Source organism: Melanerpes formicivorus, unplaced genomic scaffold (assembly GCF_026170545.1).
Source record: "Melanerpes formicivorus ecotype bairdi unplaced genomic scaffold, bMelFor1.0.p_v2 SCAF_99, whole genome shotgun sequence".
NCBI lineage: Eukaryota > Metazoa > Chordata > Aves > Piciformes > Picidae > Melanerpes > Melanerpes formicivorus.
In genome coordinates this window covers 1,655,522-1,680,324 of record NW_027142451.1, presented here as the reverse complement: position 1 = coordinate 1,680,324, position 24,803 = coordinate 1,655,522, and the positions used below count along the sequence as shown (strand labels likewise).

The window sequence follows — 24,803 nt, the reverse complement described above, 5'->3', positions numbered from 1 at the left end:
GAGAAATTTCAGGCTGAACAGTTCAGCTGAGGTAAGGTCATAAACATCAAGTCCTTAGAATGGAAATTGTCAGACAACCTGGCTAGCAGCTGCAGTATTGCAGGTGGCACTGCGTTCAGTCTCTCTGTGCTCCAGTTCAGGGTATCCCGAGTGGCGTAGCTACACACCGGGGACACTGCATACTTGCTGAGCTACTGTGCATAAGCAACATGGTTTGAGACGGATGTCTCAGATGCACCTTCTCTAATTAGGCAGAAAATGTTTGCTTTTGGTTTGACTTCCTCAGCTGCTGTCTCGTGCTATTAAAGTTAATTGCTCTGTGTTCCTTGTCTGGCCCAGAAGAGAATACAGATAGGAACAGTCATCTCACTTAACCAGCTCAGCAAGGAATTGTCATACTTTCATTTAAGACCTTGCTCTCCCAACCCACATTCCTGCCCCAGTTTTACCCAGGTAAGTTTCTGGAGCAGACAGCAGCAGGAATCATTTTAATCATTTTTTTCTGAATAAACAACAAACTCATAAGAAATAATAACACTGTGATTACAGGGGAGGCTTGGAGTTTATGTTGGTTTTCTTTTCTATATTCTGGGTGACTTTATGACATCCATAAACAAATAATCAAAACCAGAGGAAAAAAATGCATGCGAGTTTTCACTGCTGCGGTGTTTCTTTTGCTGAATGCTGATAAACATGTCTGAAGATCAATAGACCAGACTAGACTAGAATAGAATAGACGAGGTTGGAAGAGACCTTCGAGATCATCATGTCCAACCCATCATCCAGCACCATCTAATCAACTAAACCATGGCACCGAGCACCCCATCAAGTTTCTTAAACACCTCCAGTGATGGTGACTCCACCACCTCCCCGGGCAGCACATTCCAATGGCCAATCACTCTCTCTGTGTAGAACTTCTTTCTAACATCCAGCCTAAACCTCCCCTGGTGCATCTTGAGACTGTGTCCTCTTGTTCTGGTGCTACTTGCCTGGGAGAAGAGACCAGCCCCCACCTGGCTACAACCTCTCTTCAGGTAGTTGTAGACAGCAAGAAGATCTCCCCTGAGCCTCCTCTTCTCCAGGCTAAGCAACCCCAGCTCCCTCAGCCTCTCCTCAGAGGGCTGTGCTCCAAACACCTCCCCAGCTTTGTTGTTCTTCTCTGGACACGTTCCAGCAACTCAACATCTTTCCTAAACTGAGGAGCCCAGAACTGGACACAGGACTCAAGGTGTGGCCTAACCAGTGCTGAGTACAGGGGGAGAATGACCTTCTTGCTCCTGCTGGCCACACTATTCCTGACACAGGCCAGGATGCCATTGGCCTTCTTGGCCACCTGGGCATGCTGCTGGCTCATGTTCAGCCAGCTGTCAACCAGTACCCCTAGGTCCCTTTCTGCCTGGCTGCTCTCAGCCACTCTGACCCCAGCCTGTAGCAAAAAAAAAAAAAAAAATGAAAACTACAAGGAGTCTGCAAATGTAAATGTTAATCTCCCTTCCTGGGGTTCCTCCACCACAGCAAACCGAGCAAGTGGAGTGGTTACTGCCTTCATTTGCAACTAAATCAATGTAGGGTACTGGGCACTCCAGGACATTCAATATTGATTTTGCCTTTACAAGAAGCATCACATACCTGAGGGAGCAGTGAAGGCTCAGATGTAAACGTGGACCCTCATCACACTAAGTTCTGAGGAAAGTGGCTGTAGCTGGATATGAGACTTAGATGAGGAAGTCAGCATCCTTTGCATTTAGACCAAGGTCTCCAATCTGGACTCCTCACTAGAGGGAGCTAGCACAAGCCTGCTGACACCTCGCTGGTTAAGTTAAGCCTCATAAAAGGAAGAGTTCTGTAATTCAAAACTCTTTCTCCAGAACTCTTTTTTATCTCCTTTCTATTTTAGGTCAAACTAGATCCACCCTACAAAATGTCAGTTCTAAACTCCCTACTCCCCTCCACTTCTCAGCTGCAGAACCAGCCTCCTCCCCATGAAACTGGAGAAACCAGACAGTTTAACAATTATCTTGGCAGTTAGGGCACCTGCAGGATTGCACAGATAACAAGCAAGAGATTTTGGTATTACATTTTGAATGTGGAGGTTTAAATCCCTTATATGACTGAGCCTCCCTTCTTGGCATTCTTTTCAACTGAAAAAGGAAAATCCCCCATTTGTGAAGACCAGGTAACCAGAGCAGATCACCAACCCCAACTGCTCTAACTCTAACCAAGGAGCAGATCACCACCTAGTGACACAAGATAAAATCACTCATCTGGTACTAAAGAGAACACATGTGTAATGGGATCAGATCTGAAATCCAGGAAAAGAACAAACAAACAAACAAAACAAACCCTCACAACAACAACAACAAAACCCAAACAACAAAACCACTACAATTAAAATCAGAGAATCATGAAATGGCCTAGGATGGAAGGGACCTCCAAAGGTCATCTAGTCCAACCCCCTATGCAGCCAGTACAGATATCCCCAACTAGATCAGGTTGCTCAGAGACCTGTCCAGCCTCACTTTTAGTATCTCCAGGGATGGGACCCCAAACACCTCCCTGGGCAGCCTGTTCCAATGTTTTACCACCCTCATAGTAAAGAACTTGTTCCTCATATCTAATCTAAACCTGCTCTTCTCTAGTTTGAAGCCATCGCCCCTCATCCTGTCACTGCAGGCCTTTGTAAACAGTCTCTCTCCATCTTTCTCATAGCCCCCTTCAGGTACTGGCAGGTTGCTAGTAGGACTCCCTGGAGCCTTCTCTTCTCCAGGCTGAACATCCCCAGCTCCCTTGTCCAGTCCTCGTAGCAGTGCTCCGCGCCCCTGGTAATTTTCGTGGCCTCCTCTGGACCTGCTCCATCGGTCTATGCCCTTCCTGTGTTGAGGGCTCCAGAGCTGGACGCAGCACTGCAGGTGAGGTCTCACCAGAGCAGAGTAAGAATATTTCATTTACGATTAAAAACCCAGTCCTGTTCTAATCCTGAGCTATTTGCTATCAGGTATCAGATAACTTTTCCTAAGCTCACTGGAGGAGTACAAGAGTTCTGATTGATACTGCTTGCTAAGAGCTGGCCTTACTGCTGATTCCAGTGGTTTTCCACCACCTTCAGCTGCTTGGAATCTGGATTTTATTAAAAATATTTGCTCCACTTGATGTTTCCCTTATTTCCCAAACAGAATATAACTGGCTGGAAGGCCAAATCCCAGAGAGTGGTGGTGAATGGTGCCACATCCAGCTGGTGGCCAGGCACTAGTGGTGTCCCCCAGGGATCAGTGCTGGGCCCCATCCCTTTTAATATCTTCACTGATGATCTGGATGAGGGGATTGAGACAGTCATCAACAAATTTGCAGTGACACCAAGTTGGGAGCAGATGTTCATCTGTTAGAGGACAGAAGGGTTCTGCAGAGGGACCTCAACCGGCTGGACAGATGGGCAGAGTCCAACAGGATGGCATTCACAAAGTTCAAGTGCTGAGTGCTGCACTTTGGCCACACCAACCCCATGCAGAGCTATAAGCTGGGGTCAGCATGGCTGGAGAGCAGCCAAACAGAAAGGGACCTGGGGGTACTGATTGACAGCCACCTAAACATGAGCCAGCAGTGTGCCCAGGTGGCCAAGAGGGCCAACGGCATCCTGGCCTGCATCAAGAATAGTGTGGCCAGCAGGAGCAGGGAAGTCATTGTGCCCCTGTACTCTGCACTAACGGTGAAAAATAAACCTCCCACTCCGGCCCCCGCCCAGTCGTAAACTTGTGTCTGGGAGGGGACTGCCAGCTTACCCCAGCCCCTGCCCTGAGCGCTGCCCCGCTGCGGCAGGAGGGTCCCCGCCCGCCGGGCCCGGGCAGCCTGCCGCGGCCCCGTACTTCCGAAGCTCAGGAGCGGCAGTCGCGCAGGGGCCGTCTCATCGGGTCGTAAACTGTAGGCAACGGAGAGCTGCGCCCGCGCTCCCGTCGAGAACCGCCGTGCCCTGGCCATGCCGGCCGCCGGCGCTCCAGCTTCGGGGAGAACAGATGCCGTTTCCTCCCGCAGACATAGCTGTCCGGTGGGACGGCGGCCAGCCTGCAGAGCGTCTCCAGGAGGGGCAGCCGGGCCGGGCTGGCAGTGCCCGGGCTGGCAGTGCCCAGCGGCGGCGGCAGGAGGAGCTGCCGGGGCTGCCACCGCCCGGCCGGGCGCTCCTCCCGGCGGGTCCGGCCTCGCCGCGCGCACTGCGACAGCCGGTGCCGTGCCCTGGCGGGCGTCGCCCCAGCGCGGCCGCTGAGGGGGCTTCGCCCCGGGCCCGCCTGCCGCCCCGTACGGCCCGGGGAGCGGCAGCATGGAGCCCCGCGGGGTCCGGCGTCAGGTGAGCGCCTGGCGGCAGGGTGCGGGTAGAAAAAGTGGGGCCTGCGGCGGGGCCCCGGGCTGCCACGGGCCGCTCGGGGTGGCGAAAGCGGGGACGCAGCTCAGCGCGCTGCGGACGGGTGCCGCACCTGCCGCGGTAGGCAGCTACCAGGTGTGAGACGTTTGAAGCGCAGGGCTATGTTCGGGTGCTGACGCAGGGCCTTGGGAACTTGACTCTAACCTTAGAGCAAGTTTGTTTATTCTTCGTTTCATGTTAGGATTCTGGTGATGGCGTTTGTGAACTACGGGAATGGAGACCAGCCGTTCACAGAAAGTGCACAGACACTCTCTGGTTGCTCCTCTTCTTTCTTTTCTGGGCTGGTTTGGTAAGGATGCTACTTTTATGGTTTTGGTTTTGTTTGGGGTTTATTTGTTTGTTTGTTTGCTTGTTTGCTTGTTTTCTTTTCCCTGGAGGAAAGTCAGATCCAAGGTTAATGAGGTCCTGCACACTATTCTAACTCTAAACTGAAATGGTCATAGATGCAGGTGTTAGGGTCCCAGGATTGCACTGGGGCATAGCTGACCCTTGTGGCAATGCAGTGCCTTACTGCAGTGTCATTACACAGACATCTAAGTTCTGCCCATATGTTTTAGATTTAGAATTAGCTCATCAATAAATTAGTCAAGGCTCGGCCCAGGCTATTGTTTCTGCTTATCTCATTCACTGTGGTGTTGCTGTCTCTTACAGCATCTCCCTTGAATGTTATATGCCCTCACTGCCTGTCTTGTGCTTAGAACAGCAAGCAAGTTTTTCCTTCCTGAAGTGTGATTTTCATGGTGTGTCTGAGGCTGCTCTGTTTTTCGGCTCAGCTCCAAATAACTCCTTCAGTGGAAGCTGGTGCAGAAGAATGCATACACGTTTGGAATGCTGCATAAGAACTTTGTGAACAGGATAGGGTGTTTTATGTGCTATCCTATGACCAGTGGAGGGAATCATAGCGCTGTCAGGGTTGGAAGGGACCTCAAGGGTCATCTAGTTCCAATGTCTCCGCCATGGGCAGGGACGTGAAACCTGTCACTGGTGAAGATTTAGGTTTTCTCTCACTGTTTTTATTGCTGAGTTTCTGTGAAATAGCTTATTGTGTGCATGTGTTTGTTTTCTTTTGTTTGATCTTAGTTGTGAAAGATTAAAGTGGTTTTTTTGGTAACACTGATTTGTTCACATAGTGGAAAAAAATGGAAACCACATGTTTAGTTTGGAAAAGAGAAGGCTGAGGGGAGGCCTCATGGCTCTCTGCAAATACCTGAAAGGATATTGTGCAGAGGTTGGTGCTGGTCTCTTCTCACAGGTAATTAGTGATGGAAGAAGAGGGAATTGCCTCAAGCTGCAGCAGGGCAGGTTTAGACTGGACGTGAGGGAGAATTTTTTCCCAGCAAGAGTGGTCAGGCATTGGAATGTGCTGCCCAGGGAGGTGGTGGAGTCACCAACCCTGTGTGCGTTTAAAAGCTGTTTTACATGTGGTGCTTGAGGCTATGGTTTAGGAGTGACCCTTGTAGAGTAGGGTTCTGGATTGGACTTGGTGATCCTGAGAGTCTTTTCTAACCTGAATGTTTCTGTGATTCTTTGATAACTGTGGAAGTGTGTGTCATGGGTGAATATAGACACACCCCTCCTGCCATCCTGCAGCTGTCTATTACTTAAGAACATTCATGGCTTGTATCCAGCATTCTGCACTTAAAAAACACCAAATAATTCACATGTGCATGTGGCAAATCACACTGATAGCAGCAGATCTGTGAAGGAATGCCAGAGTTGTTCTGAAAGCCTTTCTCAGGTTGAGCTGCAGGTCATGTCTCCTTTTTCTTCTGAGCACAATGCCATTATTAACAAATAAGTATGTAATATCTATGTAAATGAACTGGAACTGGAAATGTTTTGTGGTTGCAACAAATGCCACGTCCAGAATTAGTACAAAAGTTATAATTCTGGAGTCTCCACAAAGGAGACTCAGGGGTGACCTTATTGCTCTCTACAACTACCTGAAGGGGGGTTGTAAACAGGCAGAGGTTGGTCTCTTCTCCCAGGCAGCCAGCACCAGAACAAGAGGACACAGTCTCAGGCTGCGCCAGGGGAAGTTCAGGCTGGAGGTCAGGAGGAAGTTCTACACAGGGAGAGTGATTGCCCATTGGAATGGACTGCCCGGGGAGGTGGTGGAGTCGCCGTCACTGGAGGTGTTCAGGAGGAGACTTGACAGGGTGCTTGGTGCCATGGGTTAGTTGATTAGGTGGTGTTGGATGATAGGTTGGACACGATGATCTTGAAGGTCTCTTCCAACCTGGTCTGGTCTGGTCTATTCTATTCTATTCTAACAGCATTAACATTTGGTCATACTAAAAAGCAATTAAAAATATTTACTAATTAGACTGCAAACATAAGTGAAAATAAGACTACACTGGGAACTACAGTAGCTTGTATCTACAGGAGACTCAGTTTTTGCCCAGACCTCATCTTTAGTCACAGGTGTTGAAAGGAGAATAACAAATAAGAGCTCTAAACCTTAAGTAGGGAAGCACTTGTGCTGGGTGGGATATTTGCAGTCTGTGTCCAGCACAGCTGATATTCAGCAATATCCCCCTGCAAAGCAGCAGTGTTCAGTGTGGGGACTGCAAATACTTGCTGCTGCCAACAGCTGGCACACAGCCGAAGATCTTGGTGTGTTGTCCTTGGTGTGTGCAAAATGTGGTTTATACCCCATGGGACAGAGGAGAGGGTTGAGCCACTGAGTTCTTCAGTAGCTGGAGTGCTTTGAATAAGCCTTTGGATAAAGTAGTGCTCAGGATTTCTCCAGCTTCCTGTCAGAAGGATTACTGCTTCTTGGCATTTGGAAAGGTTCTTTTCAAGGGGTGTTCTGGCCCTCATGGGGCATGTGAGCAGGGTTTAAGCTGCATTCCTAGTCAAGGTGTCTTGTATTGACTACCTGCTGCTGCTACTTGGCCAAAGGAGATGTCTAGCTGCTCCTGGGGTTTTCAGGGAGCTGATACAATGGGGCTTTGCTATGACAGCAGAGCACCTAAAAAGATCATTAGAATCATTAGAATAAATCAGGTTGGAACCTCTGCCTGTCTACAACCTTCCTTAAGGTAGTTAGTATCATAGAATCAGTCAGGGTTGGAAGGGACCACAAGGATCATCTAGTTCCAAACCCCGCTGCCATGGGCAGGGACACCTCACACTAGATCAGGCTGGCCAGAGCCTCATCCAGCCTGGGCTTAAACACCTCCAGGGACAGGGCCTCAACCACCTCCCTGCACAACCCATTCCAGGGCTTCACCACTCTCACTGTGAAGAACTTCCTCCTCACCTCCAGCCTGAATCTCCCCACCTCCAACTTCATTCCATTCCCCCTAGTCCTATCACTACCTGAGATCCTGAGCAGTCCCTCCCCAGCCTTCTTGTAGCCCCCTTCAGATACTGGAAGGCCACAATGAGGTCACCTCGGAGCCTTCTCTTCTCCAGACTGAACAGCCCCAACTCCTTCAGTCTGTCCTCATAGGAGAGGTGCCCCAGCCCATCCTCATGGCCCTTCTCTGGACACCTTCCAGCACCTCCAGATCCCTCTTGTAAGAGGGGCTCCAGAACTGGAGGCAGTACTCCAGGTGGGGTCTCACCAGGGCTGAGTAGAGGGGGAGGATCACCTCCCTCGACCTGCTGGCCACACTTCTCCTGATGCAGCCCAGGATCTGATTGGCTTTGCGGGCTGCAAGTGCACACTGAGAGCTCCTGTTGAGCTTCTCCTCCACCAGCACCCCCAAGTCTCTCTCCTCAGGGCTCCTTTCCAGCCAGTCACTGCCCAGCCTGTATTTGTGCCTGGGATTGCCTCCACCCAGATGCAGGACCCTGCACTTGCTCTTGTTGAACCTCATGAGGTTGGCTTGTGCCCACCTCTCCAGCCTGTCCAGGTCCCTCTGGATGGCCTCCCTTCCCTCCAGTGTGTCTGCTGCACCACACAGCTTGGTGTCATCAGCAAACTTGCTGAGGCTGCACTCAATGCCACTGTCCATGTCACCCACAAAGATGTTGAACAAGACAGGTCCCAGGACTGATCCCTGAGGGACTCTGCTTGTCCCTGGCCTCCACTGGGACATGGAGCCATTGACAGCCACTCTTTGGGTGCGGCCATCAAGCCAGTTCTGTATCCATCTAGTGGTCCACCCATCACACCCATGTGTCACCAGCCTGGAGACCAGGATGTGGTGCAGGACAGTGTCGAAGGCTTTGCTCAGGTCCAGGTAAATGACATCAGTTGCTCACCCCTCAGCTATTAATTTCATCACCTGCTCATAGAAGGCCACCAGGTTGGTCAGGCAGGATTTGCCCTTGGCTGACTGTTCCCAATCACCTCTTCACTATTCTTCTGAGTCAGTAGTGCCTCCAGGAGGATCTGCTCCATGATCTTTCCAGGCACAGAGGTGAGACTGCCTGGCCTGTAGTCCCCTGGTTCCTCCTTCTTACCCTTTTTGAAGATGGGGGCAATGTTTCCCCTTTTCCAGTCTGTGGGGACTGCCCCAGACTGCCATGACTTTTGGAATATAATAGAGAGGGGTTTAGCAACCTCATCTGCCAGTTCTCTCAGCACCCGTGGGTGTAACCCGTCGGGTCCCATGGACTTGAACACTTTCAGGTTCTTCAGATGATCACGGACCTGATCTGCACTTACAATGGGCAGTTCTTCCTCCCCATCCCTGGCTTTGACTTCCATAACATCAGGAGTGTGGCTAGAGGCCCTTGCAGTGAAGACTGAGGTAAAGAAGTTATTGAGTACCTCAGCCTTTTCCTCATCACTTGTGACCATGTCACCAGTTTCCTTTGTAGAGAGCAATAAGGTCTCCCCTGAGTCTCTTTTTCTCCAGGCTAAGCAACCCCAGCTCCCTCAGCCTCTCCTCATAGGGCTTGTGTCCCAAACCCCTCTCCAACTTAGTTTCCCTTCTCTGGACACGCTCCAGCAAGTCAACGTCCTTCCTAAACTGAGGGGCCCAGAACTGGACACAGGACTCAAGGTGTGGCCTAACCAGTGCAGTGTACAGGGGCAGAATGACCTCCCTGCTCCTGCTGGCCACACTGTTCTTGATGCAGGCCAGGATGCTATTGGCCCTCCTGGCTGCCTGGGCACACTGCAGGTTCATGTTCAGCCTACCAGTGCTGTGTTGCTTGTTGCTCAGTGCAGTGTTGCTTTCTCCAGGTTTTTCACTTTTGTTAAAGAGTGCATCTTCCTGAATTTCCTTGTAACCCACGTTTTAATGATACTTCATGTGTTTAAAATAGATCACTGATTAGATTCACAGCAGCTGCAAGGACTCAATGATTCAGCAGATCTATTGCCCAGGTGTGTCTTTAGGGGCCCCCTGGAGAATCAGAAGCAGTGTCTCTTGAGAATTTAGCCTTCTGGTGACCTGATGTCATGGATTGAGTTGAGTCTGCTGCTGTTATTTGGCTCTCTTGCTGCTGCTCTGCACTATGCTTTTTCTGCAGATAGGCTAAGGGAATGATGCATTTTTACTGTGTTTATCTGATTTTGCTCAGTAAACTCTACTCTTATCTCACTTTTCTGTGTCTCAGTCTCCAGTTTTTGTGTGACTTTCCCCCACACTTCTGTTGTGTGGGAAGCAGACAGGCTAACCTGCTGCTTCAGTTTGACCCACTTTGTTCTGATTTAAGCCATTACCCCTTGCCTAGTGAAGCATGTGAAACTCAGTAGAGCCAGTGTTTAGCACCTTACTACTGCTTTCCTGTGTCTTTCTTCTCCTGTGATACTCTGCTTAGTTTATATACTTTGAACATCAGGTGAAGGAAAGCTCTAAGGAGCCAGTCAGGCTGCACTTGTCCATACGTCTTGCCGCAGCTTGTGCAGGGAGGGAGAACTGTAGATTTAACTGCTTGCATACACAAGGTATAAATGCATGGGTTGAAAGGAGAATTTACTGAATGGGAAGGAGAAGCTGTTGTGGCGTAGTTTGACATTAGAAATGTATTAACAGATGTTTGTGACTGGCTATGCTGTGATGGCTGGTGCTGCAGAAAGACTCGTGCTTGGATATGACAGCTTCGGGAACGTATGTGGCAGGAAGAACGCTCCTGTGGAAGGGGCACCCCTTTCTGGACAGGATATGACTAATAAAAAGTAAGTACATCAGACAATAGTTAAATACATAAAGTGCTGGAGAACTTAGTAAGACATACATCCTCTAGTTGCCAGTCACATGTATGCACATGTGTATACATGTGCTTATTTTGAAAGGCAAGAGAAAAATAGTGAGAATGGTGCAAAATGGTGAGTGAAACTGAGAAATTAACATACAGCTTGAAAATGTGCTACATTGCGATGCTTTGTGCTGTCTTCCTCTTCAGTGGGGCTTTACAGTATCACAGTATCACCAAGGTTGGAAGAGAACTCAAAGATCATCAAGTCCAACCTGTCACCACTGACCTCATGATTAGACCATGGCACCAAGTGCCATGTCCAATCCCCTCTTGAGCACCTCCAGGGACGGTGACTCCACCACCTCCCTGGGCAGCACATTCCAATGATGAATGACTCTCTCAGTGAAGAGCTTTCTCCTCACCTCCAGCCTAAACTTCCCCTGGTGCAGCTTGAGAGTATGTCCTCTTGTTCTGGTGCTGGTTGCTAGAGAGAAGAGACCAACCCTTCCTGGTTACAACCACCCTTCAGGTAGTTGTAGAGAGCAATGAGGTCTCCCCTGAGCCTCCTCTTCTCCAGGCTAAACAATCCCAGCTCCCTCAGCCTCTCCTCATAGGGCTTGTGCTCGAGGCCTCTCCCCAGCCTTGTTGCCCTTCTCTGGACACCTTCAAGTGTCTCAATGTCCTTCTTAAACTAAGGGGCCCAGAACTGGACGCAGTACTCAAGGTGTGGCCTAACCAATGCAGAGTACAGGGGCAGAATGACTTCCCTGCTCCTGCTGGCCACACTATTCCTAATGCAGTCCAGGATGCCATTGGCCTTCTTGGCCACCTGGGCACACTGCTGGCTCATGTTTAGGCAGCTGTCAATCAGCACCCCCAGGTCCCTCTCTGTTTGGCAGGACTCCAGCCAAGCTAGCAGTTATTCTCTGTGTGTAAGGAAGTGGCTTGATGGAGCTCCCAGTCATTCTGTCATCCTCTATGAACTAGCCCTTGTAGAATGGCACCTGCCTTGACACCTTCTGATCCCATGGAAGACCAAAAAATGAAGTGTAAAAATGCGGCATATTCCTAAACTGGTTCTTAACTTCAGACGTTGTATGTGAATAAAGAGCTTTGTTTGCTTCAAAGCACTTTAAAAAAAGGCTAGAAAGAAGACTCAGACTGTAAACCTACAACCCCCCCAACATTTTGGGTTTTGAGGATCTTTTTGTTTTTTTCTTTACAGGTATGTATTCTTTCTGAATTCATGCAGCCTGGAAACTCAAAGCCTCGAAATAAGTTCACTTTCCTTGTGTGTGTCTAGCTGTCCAGAAGAGCAACTCAACTCCTTGGAAGATCTCCAGAGTTTTGCAAGGAATAATGGTGTGCTACAGGCAATATGAGTATCTTAGTGGATCTGTGAAACAGCTGAGCAGCTTTCACTTTGTTGTTCTTCCCTTTGCTGTGCTAGGGAGTCATTTCTTATCAGGAATTTTCAGGCCAGCCCGTGGCAGCAGAAAACAAAACGTTTTGTTCCTGCTTTAGTTTCTGGAAATGTTACAGCTCTCTCAGGCAGATTGGAGAGTTGTTGATTAATTCCTTTGCAGGGCTGAGATAACGCAGTAGAAAACGGGCTGCTGAGAATAAACCAGCGCTGCCTGGTGGGGGTGACAGCAGGCAAACAGAGCTCCCATGCTATTTGAGAAACTTGTCCAAGTGGTTCATTTAAACTTAGTTAAAGTGTACCCAGAAAAACACAATTGGGTTTATACCTTTACATATCACAGTATCACCAAGGTTGGAAGAGACCTCAAGGATCATCGAGTCCAACCTGTCACCACAGACCTCATGACTAGACCATGGCACCAAGTGCCACATCCAATCCCCTCTTGAACACCTCCAGGGACGGTGACTCCACCACCTCATATCCCACAATTTGCTATTCCAGCTAGATATTTTTTTATTATTATCATTTGATGCTGTGCCAGATGGATGTGATGTCAGAAATAGCAGTTGTGCAAAAGAGGCAGCTCAGGTCACTCATGTCTGGCATGTGAATAGAATAACCTGCACCAACCCTCGTTCCATAGGGTATATATGAACTGCAGACCATAGGAATGTTAGTGGCTGTTGTTGCTGGAGGTCAGCATTGCATTCTTTTTTGGCTTGTTGTTTTGTTTGGCAAGGACTGCTATTGAAACTGACAACATTTGTTTTAATCTCACTTGGAGATGGTTTGCTGTCATTTGGTGTGTACCAAAAGCTGCAAACAGCTGGGCTATTATTTAAGGGTTTTTACTGTAACCAAATATAACTGCATGAAATTCCAGCTGCATGTGAAAACAGCTTGCATGTTTGTCTCGAGGGAGAGGGCAATATTGCATTCTGAATGCCTCAAATATATCCAGCCTTTCTTTCCCAGAAGCTTTGTATAGTGGAGCAGAGTGTTGTTGATGGAGTACTTGGTAATATTTAGCTCAGAGCCCAGCAAGTGTTCAGTTTCTGGATAGTTAAATATTCTATTCCAAATCACGAGGGGACTAGTTCTGGTGATGCTTCTGTCATGTTAGGGCTTTCTGTTATCTGAATGAGTAAGAGTTTAGAGCAGAAGCATTGTGCTGTGGAACAAGCAGCGTGCCTGCCCTCCAGGAAGATTAGTAAGTGGTAATTACAGTTAAGCCTAGAAGGCAAAATATTCCACAGAGGTTGTTTTAGATTTACCCAATTAACTATTTTTTAATTTACATTCCCACTGGAATATCAGAGGTGAATATGTCCTGCTGGAGGCTGAAAGCTGAAGTGTAAACAAAGCTGCATTGGTAATGTGTTTTTCTCTAAAACTTTAGCTAAGTAACTCTTTCTTATTTTTTCCCTTCTTAGGTTCTTGTCTCTGTGTTTACAACCTGAACATTTCCAGTTACACACTAGATCCAAAGGCAGCTGAGCTGTGTCCCACACTGCCAGTTCCACCAAGGTCAGAGCTACTGAGTATTTTACAACAGCCTTGGTTATAAACAGTTTCTTAATGGTTGCTGCTTCCTCACAGTGTGCATCCAGCTTCATACTTTGTGCTCAGAGTGGTTGTGCTTCTGTTTTTTTCTGTGCATACATTCTCATGAGTTCTCACGTGTGCCTGTGAGCACACCAGGGTCCTGTCCCAGAGGATGAGCAAGGACTGCACTCCCTCCATCCCCCTACCCTTTAGAGATTTTTTCTCTGCAAATCAGGAGAGAAGCATGACACGTGAGGTGCAACTGAACTCCTGCACAGACTTTTGCTTCCTCCCTCAGTGCCAGTGAAGGGGAGCTGGTGGTCTTGGGCCTTGCTTGTTATCCCAAAACCAGAAATGACCAATCAGCATCATTCCATAGCCCATTGGCGTGAAGCCCAGGTCTGTTAATGGCACTGTCTTTAACACTGGACATTTGTGAGTCAAAATCCTTGAACCCATCATTTTGAATTCCACTGTGTCATTAAAATATAGCAAAGGATTGGAACCTTCATGTTTGCAGAGCTAAGTCATCTGCTCTGAACAAGAGAAAAAAAGAAGAAACCAAAAAAGAGAGCAGGAAACACACAAAAACATTGCAGAGAGTGGATCAAAGGAGAGCACGTCAACTGATGGGAAAATATGTCGTGTTTTACTTACTTCTTTTAGGCTCCTTTCTGTTTGACAAGGAACTCAGAAAAATTATTCACCTTCCATAGTAATATTTCATAGTAGAAGCAAAGCCAGCTGGGGAAGTTTCTAACCCTGGATGAGCAAACCTCTCCTTTTTAGGTATGAAGATGTCTTTAGCTGTTGCCGTGCAGCATTGCCAAAGTGGGACAATAAATATATTCAAACAGCTGGACTTTCTGTATGCAGGTTTTTGGTGGTGTTCATTGCACCTTACAAATACTGTTTTGACGTGGCTTTTAGAGTACTTAAATATGGTGTAAAAACAATGCAAGATGTTTGTGGCTTGTCTAGAATTACCTCCAACAACATAGCTTACAGCTGTGTTAGCATGGCTTTAGGCTTCATAGAAACACAAAGGAGCACAGCAGATGAAGCCAGGCTAGCACGGGAATAGGAGCTACCTGCTGATGGTGACTGAGATAGTAGCTCATTTTTTTTCCCCAAGTTGATCTTGAAGGAATCTTCTGCTACAGTGCTACAGGTGTAGTGCTGCTAGGAGTTTATTGTGCAGATGAAACTGAAAATCACCATTTGTAACAGACCGCTGCCATGCCCTAGTGCCCTGTTGTGTCAGACCTTGTGTACAGTGTTGTGGTAGGGTTGGAAGGGTAAGGCCCAAAAGCCTCCTCCCTCCCCCCTTGTAAAGTAAAGGGAAAGAAAATTGAAGGGAAAGGGAAAAAAAACGCACAGCTGAATTAGCAAAGCAGTGGAGCTGTATATTTACAAAGCAATGTAGGATATGCAGGGGAATATATACAAATTTACAATATTTACAATATATGCAAAGATATACAATAAAGTAACACAGAAATGAGAGTTCCGCCCCCCTGCTGAGGGGGTTCCCCACCTCCGCTCTCCCCCTCTCTCCCCCTATTCCCCAGAGTGGTTAGAAAAGAGAGAGAAAGAGGAAAAAAAGTTAGAAGCAGTTTGTGTTAATTGGAAAGGAGTTAATACAGGCCTTTATCAGTTTTTCAAGGCCAAAGCCTTGGCCGAAAGCCCAGGAGCTGCAAGCTGCTGCCCGAAGGAGAAGCGGAAGCAAGACTGAAGATAAAGTGCTGGAATGCCCAGTATACCCTCCTGCACTCCCAGTTCAGAAGGTGCTTCCTCCCACTTTACCAATGAAATTAGTTTAGATTGTTCTTTTCATTTACCGACTTCCGTCCACCATATTCCCTTTCTTAAGGGGGCAGCGTCAACCGGTCACAAATGTCTCTTCCTGGGCAGGGAGGATGCTTGCCAGGTTATAGATCAGATTGGCCAGCTGCGGCTGCAAAGCTGTGTTGAGGGTGCTGGTAGAGGTCTGATGAGGTCTTGAAAGAGAATGGTGGAATGACCTCTGTGGATTGGAAACTGTTGGGCCAGTAATTTAGATTTTTAACCATCTTCGTTCTTAACCTTCCAGTAAATCTTTTCCACTATTGAATCGGTGTGTTCCACAAAGTCCTGAGTGTTATTCCCAATATGCCTCTGTCCTGATCAGCACAGTTAATGAAATGGATGTGTTTCACCGGATCCTGAGCGGGATATTGGCAGGAAGAGATACCGTGATAGGACTGAGTGTCCTTGCACTAGGTAAGCTTAGAACAAAAAAAAAAAAGGGGGAATAATGATACTCAATTAAAATGTGAGTTTTAAAAATGTTTCTATTACTTCATATGTTTAATTTAAAAGTTATTTCTTCCTTGTTTTCTGGGCAGAGTGGGTTTGAAGAAAGAGATCAGGAAACATGTAATAGCCTGATGAAATACAGCTCTGTGAAAACAGCAGATTCTGTGCTGCTTAGTATGATCATAGACTTCATTTCGGGAGACACTAAGGAATTTCTGATGGGGGAAAAAAATAATGGCACCAGCATGAACATTTGAACTTAAATCTTATACAAAAAAAGCTCATCATTGCCAAAGTGAAATGTTTCACTTACAACTTCACTGTTAGTAAAGTACAGGTAACTGAGTGTTTTAAATGTGAAACCAGTTGCTGGCTTTACTAAATGCTGTTGCTTTTGGCACCACTGTTTAAAAATAATAGCTCAAATTCTGCAAGAGCCTTAAATTGATATTTAAAGAGGGTAAGAATTAAGTTAAATGGCTTGTAACATTCATCATAAACTTCCTTGGTCTATTTTTCAGCCTTCTCATTTATAGTGGTTTTAGCCTTCAGATTCATTGGGATGCTTCTTGTGCATACTTTGATTGCGCTGCTGGTGTTTGGTTTGTTGTGTAAGTACATTTCCCTTTTAGCATGTGCTTAGCTGAATGGATCAGCTCAGTGAGTGGAAGGAGGTGCAGCTGAACAAACAGCTATCCTTTTTCTCCATGACCATCTAGAGCAACCTTAAGCTAACCACAGCCATTTCCAAGTTGGGCCCTGCTTACCTTTTGGTGCCAAGGTCTGTCTGTGCTGTTCAGCTGCTGACTGTTGGGATATGTTGGGTTTTTTGTTGTTTTGGGGTTGTTTTTTTTAACAGATGCCTGGAAAGAATATTTCTTTTGGCAGATGAATGCATTTGTGAAAGTTTTGTGAAGTTTTACATTGCCTGCTTCAAGAAAGAGCCATAGGAATGTGTCCAGCTAAAGCTTGCCATTCCATGATAGTTATCCTTGTATCTCCTGAATGAGATGGCCTGCTGGGGCTTTAGAACAACTGCAAGAAAACCAAACATTCAGCTGCAGTTTTACCTTAGACTAACAGATCATGATGTGAATTTTCTTTGTGCTCACTGATGCTCATTGTGCCTCTCTGCTGCTCTGAGCTGGAGTGAGGCACAAGGGTTGGAGTCTCAGGAGGGAGGCTGGGTAGACATCAGTCTGGGGAGTGCTGCCCACCTTCATGCTGCTCTCGTTTGCTCAGTTGTCTCAGGTGTTCTCTGGTGGCTCTATTATGACTACAGGAATGATCCTAGCACTGAATTGGAAACAGAAAAGGAAAATGTAAAATTCCTACTTGGATATGCTATCTTCTCAACAGTACTTACTGTAAGTAGCATTTTACCCTAAGCAATGGCAGAGGCTGAATGGCAGTGGTTCTGCAGCTGTACAAATAATTCCTTGTTCCTTTCACATCCAAACCCAAGAGACAATTATAGGCTCTGCTTACATTCATTTAAATACTTTTATCTCTTCATTGTGAAATTTGTTTCTCAGCACAGTGCTCTGCCCTGCTTCAAACCTGTACCAACAGTGTTAGCGCTGGTGGGGTAAAAATGTTCCAGCCCTGTTCTTCCCTGCTCCAGCTAACCAGAAAACCGCCTTGAGGGAGCAGAGGGGCACTGGCTCTGTGTGAACATGAGATCTGTAGGTTCAGCATAGGCTGTCAGGAAGAGAAGGAGATGGCAGCAGTCCAATGAGAGGGGTAGTGAGGCACAGGCAGCAGTGTCTAGGCCTCAAGTTATAGAGTTAAATTCTGCTTTTTCTGAGTCTGGATTGCAACTTTTAAAGTGATTTTTTTTGTCATTTCTTTGGTTTGTTTCCCCTCTGATGTGGCAATGACAGAGTCATTGCTCAATGTGAGTGTACAGACTTTGTACTTCAGGGGTCATTTGTAAGAATAATTGTTCTTCTGTTTTGTTAAAGCTCATTGGGATCCCTGGAGTGAAATTCACTGGACAGGAACATCCTGACAGTCTAGAGTGACATATATAAATGTGTTGCAGATCTTATTTTTTTGTCCTCCATAAGTTATGACGTTTTTACTTCTGATAGTAAAGGGATAAGAAAAGACTCCCTTGCATGTGTGCATGCTCCGGTACAGCTTGCTTTCATTGGCAGAGCTGTGGAGCATCCAATTACAGTGTCACAGTACCACCAAGGTTGGAAGAGACCTCAAAGATCATCAAGTCCAACCTGTCACCACAGACCTCATGACTAAACCATGGCACCAAGTGCCACATCCAATCCCCTCTTGAACACCTCCAGGGATGGTGACTCCACCACCTCCCTGGACAGCACATTCCAATGACGAATGACTCTCTCAGTGAAGAACTTTCTCCTCACCTCCAGCCTAAACTTCCCCTGGCGCAGCTTGAGACTGTGTCCCCTTGTTCTGGTGCTGGTTGCCTGGGAGAAGAGACCAACCCCTTCCTGGCTACAACCACCTTTCAGGTAGATGTAGAGAGCAATGAGGTCACCCCTGAGCCTCCTCCAGGCTAAACACCCCCAGCTCCCTCAGCCTCTCCTTGTAGGGCTTGTGCTCAAGGCCTCTCCCCAGCCTTGTTGCCCTTCTCTGGACACGTTCAAGTCTCTCGATGTCCTTCTTAAACTAAGGGGCCCAGAACTGGACACAGGACTCAAGGTGTGGCCTAACCAATGCAGAGTACAGGGGCACAATGACTTCCCTGCTCCTGCTGGCCACACTATTCCTAATGCAGGCCAGGGTGAATTCTGCAGGAGACCCTTCTCTTCACAGCCACTGCCTTCTTTCTGTAGCAGGCAAGAGAAAAGAGCAACCAGAGGCAGTTTTTTCACTCTTACCGTATGGATTCCAACCTCTTTTAGTTGCCTTTTATCATTGCTTGTCGTATACAATGAGATGGGCACATGGTGGGGTTTTTGACTCAGGGTTTTGTTATTACAGTTGTTTGGGGTTTTTTTATAACCTTGAGAAAAAAAAAAAGCTATTTAAAGGAGATTTTATAATTTATTTATTTTTTTTTGTGAGCTTTGCTTCCATACATGCACAGCTGTTGGAGTAGTTTGGTTATGTTGCTGTCCTTTCTGGTTCTCCTACCTATGTGACCTGAGTATGTGTGGTAGGTTGAAATTGCCCCCCCACCACAGGAAGAAAAGTGTGAATACTGGTAAGGCAGACAGGCAGTGTGTAGCATGTGATGTGCATTTGTTTGCTGTAAAGCAAAACCAACTGTTCCCCTCAGGTGAATTACAGTTGTACCAATCCTATTTTGTTTAAAAATCCAAGCAGCAGTGATGGTTTCAGAAAATCAGATTTTAATCCACAGAGCCTTTGAGAATAAAGAGAGCACCTCAGAAAGCTTTGCAGTGAAAGTACACAAACTTGCTTTGTGTCTTTGTGGAATCTGTAGCCCCTGCTCACACCTTTCACATAAGGTTGGGAAAGACTGCAAAGATCATCAAATCCAACCTGTCACCCAAGACCTCAGGACTACTAAGCCATGGCTTCAAGTGCCACATCCAGTCCCTTTTTGAACACCTCCAGGGACGGTGACTCCATCACCTCCCTGGGCAGCACATTCCAACGGCTAACAACTCTCTCGGTGAAGAGCTTTCTCCTCACCAAGAGTCTAAACTTCCCCTGGTGCAGCTTGAGAATAATAATAAAAAAACCCAAAAACGTGACAATTTTTGTCTTTCTATTTCCTGTAACAGGTTGTTCTGCTTTCCCTTATACTTGCCCTGAGAAAGAGGCTTCAGTCCACTGTACAGCTCTTTCAAATTGTTGGTGAAATCATTGGCAGAATTCCTTTCCTCCTGCTCCAGCCGCTCTGGACCTTTCTGATCCTCATGGTGTTCTGGGTGTTTTGGGTTGCTGTCCTACTAAGCTTAGGTACTGCAGGTGAGTATATGCTTTTCATGGCTCTGGATGAGTACTGTCTGTTTCCTAAGTTGAATGCTTAAATGTAGGGCCTACAGGTGTTAATGTACAAAATGTGGGCTGGCAGTGTTGAGCTGGCAGTGCCACACTGGCAGTGCTGCACTGGCAGAGTTACTCTTCCATTTGCATTTGGTTTGTTTTTTTCCCTTTTCTTTTTCCCCCATTTGTTGGAGTCTTCAGCATCACCATGGTTCTGTGAGTCACAGCACTGCAGAAGAAAGCCTTTTCACAGAATCACTAAGGTTGGAAGAGACCTCAAAGATCAAGTCCAACCTGTCACCACAGACCTCATGACTAAACCATGGCACCAAGTGCCATGTCCAGTCCCCTCTTGAACACCTCCAGGGATGGGGACTCCACCACCTCCCTGGGCAGCACATTCCAATGACAAATGACTCTCTCTGGGAAGAACTTTCTCCTCACCTCGAGTCTAAACTTCCCCTGGTGCAGCTTGAGACTGTGTCCTCTTGTTCAGGTGCTAGTTGCCTGGGAGAAGAGACCAACCCCCACCTGGCTACAGCCTCCTTCAGGTAGTTGTGGACAGCAATAAGGTCTCCCCTGAACCTCCTCTTCTCCAGGCTAAACAACCCCAGCTCCCTCAGCCTCTCCTCACAGGGCTGTGCTTGAGGCCTCTCCCCAGCCTCGTTGCCCTTCTCTGGACACGTTCAAGAGTCTCAATGTCCTTCTGAAACTGAGGGGCCCAGAACTGGACACAGGACTCAAGGTGTGGCCTAAACAGTGCTGAGTATGGGGGTACAATGACTTTCCTGCTCCTGCTGGCCACACTATTCTTGAATCAGGCCAGGATGCCATTTGCCTTCTTGGCCACCTGGGCACGCTGCTGGCTCATGTTTATGTGGCTGTCAATCAGCACCCCCAGGTCCCTTTCTGTTTGGCAGCTCTCCAGCCACTCTGACCCCAGCCTGTAGCTCTGCATGGGGTTGTTGTGGCCAAAGTGCAGCACCTGGCACTTGGACTTGTTGAATGCCATCCTGTTGGACTCTGCCCATCTGTCCAGTTGGTCGAGGTCCCTCTGCAGAGTCCTTCTACCCTTAGATCAACATCTGCTCCCAACTTGGTGTCATCTGCAAATTTGTTGATGACTGACTCAATTCCCTCATCCAGATCATCAGTGAAGATATGAAAGAGGATGGGGCCCAACACTGATCCCTGGGGGACACCACTGGTGCCTGGCTGCCAGCTGGATGTGTCACCATTCACCACCACTCTCTGGGCTCGGCCCTCCAGCCAGTTTCTAACCCAGCACAGAGTGTTGCAGTCCAACATCCTTGATGCTGAGCTGGCCCATTTTCCCCAGGAAAACTCATTGCTACTCTCAATATACACACATAAGGCTGTGTGAAGCTTGTGCTTGTGAAATCTGAACTTAGGAAATGCCAGCTGAGTCCATTGTATCCAAAAGCTTTTGGAAATACAGCAACTATTAGAAGTGTGGAAATGTTCTAGCTTGTATGGCAGAAAAGTTCAGGATGGGCATCCAGTCAGGTATTTCCATCATGCTTTTACAGACTTTGCAGCAAAGTAGTGGCTTGCACATTATGTCTGAAAGCAAATTCCACATGTATTCACAGAGCAATTAAACCCAAGGAAGACTGCCTTGGAGAGGCTTTTTGTGCTTTTTTTTGTGGGTTTTTTTGTGCTTTGGAACAACCCATGTTGGTCCATTTTTCTTCACTGGTTATATTCTCTGTTTCCTCTTAGACCTTTCCATTAAACTTTACTCTGCTCTGGAGTACTGTGTACAGGTTTGGAGCCCTCAATACAGGAAGGACGTGGACCTGATGGAGATGGTCCAGAGGAGGGCCGCAAAAATGATCAGGGGGTTGGAGCAGCTCCGCTATGAGAACAGGCTGAGGAAGCTGAGTGTGTTCAGCCTAGAGAAGAGGAGGCTCCAGGGAGACCTAATAGCAACCTGAAGGGGACTACAAGAAGAATGGGAAGAGTCTGTCTACAAAGGCCTGCAGTGACAGGATGAGGATGTTAAGCACAAGTTCTTTAGTGTGAGGGTGGTGGAACACTGGAACAGGTTGTCCAGGAAGGTGGTTGAGGCCCCTTCCCTTCAAGGTGAGGCTCAACAGGGCCCTGGGCAGCATGATCTAGTTAGGGATGTCCCTGCTGGCTGTGGGAAGGTCAGCTGATGACCTTTGGAGGTCCCTTCCAGCCCAGACCATTCTGTGATTCTATTGTCTTTTTCCTCTGCCTGCTTATGGAGTGGGATTCAAAGAGTTTGTGACTTGCTGCTAGGTTCATAGTGCAACACACGACTCAATGATCCTTTATTTGTTGTCTTCTCCCTGCCATAGTAGGAATGCTGATGTTTCCAATCAGTGATAACTACAGCACAGTGCAGAGGGCAGCTTCTTAGCAGAGTGATGTTACAGTTTTGAAAGCATACTTTTTTGCATAAGAAGGGAAGGTCATTTCCAGGCCTTGCTCACGTGAGGGATCTGGTCAAAAAAGTTTTGACTGAGGTCTTCTGCAGAATGTTTTTAGTGTAGCTGTCAATGCTTCTCAGATTTTTCTGTTTACAGTTACCATGTTGGTATCTAGAAGAGGATGTGCATTTGATCAACAATCCAAACCAGTTCCAAGGTACAGCGTAAGAATGAATTCATAGTGTCATAGTATCATAGTATCATTCAGGGTTGGAAGGGACCACAAGGATCATCTAGTTCCAACCCCCCTGCCATGGGCAGGGACACCCCACACTAGATCAGGCTGGCCACAGCCTCATCCAGCCTGGCCTTAAACACCTCCAGGGCTGGGGCCTCGACCACCTCCCTGGACAACCCATTCCAGGGCTTCACCACTCTCATGGGGAAGAACTTCCTCCTCACCTCCAGCCTGAATCTCCCCACCTCCAGCTTCATTCCATTCCCCCTAGTCCTATCACTACCTGAGATCCTGAGAAGTTGCTCCCCAGCCTTCCTGTAGGCCCCCTTCAGATACTGGAAGGCCACAATTAGGTCACCTCGGAGCCTTCTGCCATTCTACATACTTGATTACTTTGATTTTTATTAAGTCTATCCTTTTGTATTTGTAATTGTTCCTTTTGTTATGCTGTGTATGTGAAATGATGACTGCCGTTGCCCAGCAGGTGTATAGCCCAGCTCTTAGCAGAGTTCAGGGGCTGAGGTGTTTCTGTACAGAGCACAGCGATGACCTGCAGCAGCTTCAGTGCCCACTAGGTGCTGACAAAGCAGCAGGAGAAAGCTGCTACTAATAAGAGAGGAACTCTTGAGAGGAGTTTGAAGACAGCAAAGGCAATCTTTGTCTTTTGAAAACAGAGGATGTAGGAAAGGATTGTTTTACCCAGCTCTCAGGTCAGCAGCAGGTGTGGTAGTTTGAATTGCCAGGTAGGTACTCTGCCTCAGATTTGTTTCATGGTTCAGAACTTGGCCAGATGAAGAGGAGACCAGATTTGGTATTTAGAATATCCCTTTAGACTGTATTTCAAATTTTCAATCCAAAGATGAGTCCTCTGAAGTGCTGCCTCTGAAGAGCACCTCACTGGGGGTTGTTTTTCTGTTGTAGGTCTTAACATGTCCTGTAAAAAGAAAACCCTGGAGCACTGTAGGCTGAATAATGCAGTGGCAGAACAGCATGGGATTTTCTACTAGTTGTCTGCAATCACCCTGTAAATGGAAGACATTTCTTTTAATTTTGAGTTTTGGGGACTTTTTGCAGCAGTTGAGAGTACACCCCTGAAGATTTCCTAAGATATGTTGTCTTAGACCCATTTGATTTCTCTGTTGACAAACAATTGCCTTCCAGTGAAATACAGATGGTGGTTTTCCTGGGCTTGACACTTGACTACTTAGTCTCAGAAACATTTGCTGGGGCTATACTGATTGCATTTGAAATGCAAATATACCGAGAAACCTGAAAACCAGAAATGTTTACAAAGAGACTACTCTTTTGTCTGATGCAGGGAGATGAGGCAAGTGGAACTGGCTTGCTGCTGTGCAGCACCTGCTCTTAACATTTGCCTTGGATCTTCACTAGTTCTATGATAATCATAGTGTCTCTGCATCTTACAGCTCTGGAGCGCTTGATCCTCCCTTCAGCTGTGGTATACCTGATCATTATGGACCACACAGGCACCTTATTTCCATCCCCTCCAAAAGTTAGTGGTACTCTGAGGAAAGAGTATCTTCTTGGGAGCTATAGGCAGCTGTAGCCTGCACTTGGCAAGTCTGCATAAGTATAGAATAGAATAGAATAAACCAGGTTGTAAAAGACCTTTGAGATCATTGAGTCCAACCTACCACCCAACACTATCTAATCAACTAAATCATGGCACCAAATGCCCCATCCAGTCTCTTCCTAAACACCTCCAGTGGTGGTGACTCCACCACCTCCCTGGGCAGCACATTCCAATGGCAAATCTCTCTATGAAGAACTTCTTCCTAACATCCAGCCTAAACCTCCCCTGGCACAGCTTGAGACTGTGTCCTCTTGGTCTGGTACGCATGACTGTCTTGAAACACATGTATAATCCTGTTAAAATCAATGGGACTGCTTATGCATTTTAAGGAAGGCACCTGCTTAAGTACCTTGGTAATTCAGAATCTCTATGAGCAGCAGAGGCTGAGTGAATTCCAGACTTGGAAAACTAGATAGAAATGCCAAAACTCCGTGAGACTTAGTGCTGCACAAAGAGTGGCACCAGTTAGAACCATTAGCTGGCTAGGAATGGCATTCAGCTTAAGGGTATTGAGCTTTGTTATTTGCTAATTTGTGCAGCATTTCACTGCAGAACTGAAGTGGCCCTGTGGCAGAGCAAAGCACGCCTTCCAGCTCTGCAGCACGCAGCAGCTGTGAGGTTCACGTGGCACAAACACTGTGCGTGTAATATAGAACGCGAAGGCGGTGTGGGGTTTGTGTGCAAGGAAGGTGCATCCTATGGCCAAGGAAGCAATAAAACTGCCACATAAAGCTGTGCAGTAGCAAAAGCAGCAATAAAAATGTGCTTCCTGCTGGGCCCTTGACGTTCCAATTACAGCTGGATAGCTTAGCTGAAAATGCCACTACATGGAA

General features: G+C 47.3%; 1 protein-coding gene across 3 annotated transcripts in view; it reads left to right on the top strand.

The window, feature by feature from the left end:
• Positions 1-4,193: 4,193 nt before the first annotated feature.
• The window catches only part of SLC44A3 (solute carrier family 44 member 3), a 62,639-nt gene continuing 42,029 nt past the window's right edge, over positions 4,194-24,803 (top strand). For 2 of the 3 annotated variants that reach the window (XM_068166304.1, XM_068166303.1), the window contains exons 1-9: positions 4,194-4,336; positions 4,593-4,700; positions 10,351-10,493; positions 11,739-11,875; positions 13,373-13,466; positions 15,577-15,746; positions 16,304-16,393; positions 17,025-17,149; positions 19,517-19,703. In XM_068166304.1, the coding sequence (XP_068022405.1) occupies positions 4,310-4,336; positions 4,593-4,700; positions 10,351-10,493; positions 11,739-11,875; positions 13,373-13,466; positions 15,577-15,746; positions 16,304-16,393; positions 17,025-17,149; positions 19,517-19,703 (1,081 nt within the window). In that variant the 5' untranslated portion in view covers positions 4,194-4,309. The remainder of the gene's footprint in view (positions 4,337-4,592; positions 4,701-10,350; positions 10,494-11,738; positions 11,876-13,372; positions 13,467-15,576; positions 15,747-16,303; positions 16,394-17,024; positions 17,150-19,516; positions 19,704-24,803) is intronic. The other variant, XM_068166305.1, reaches the window with a different exon arrangement.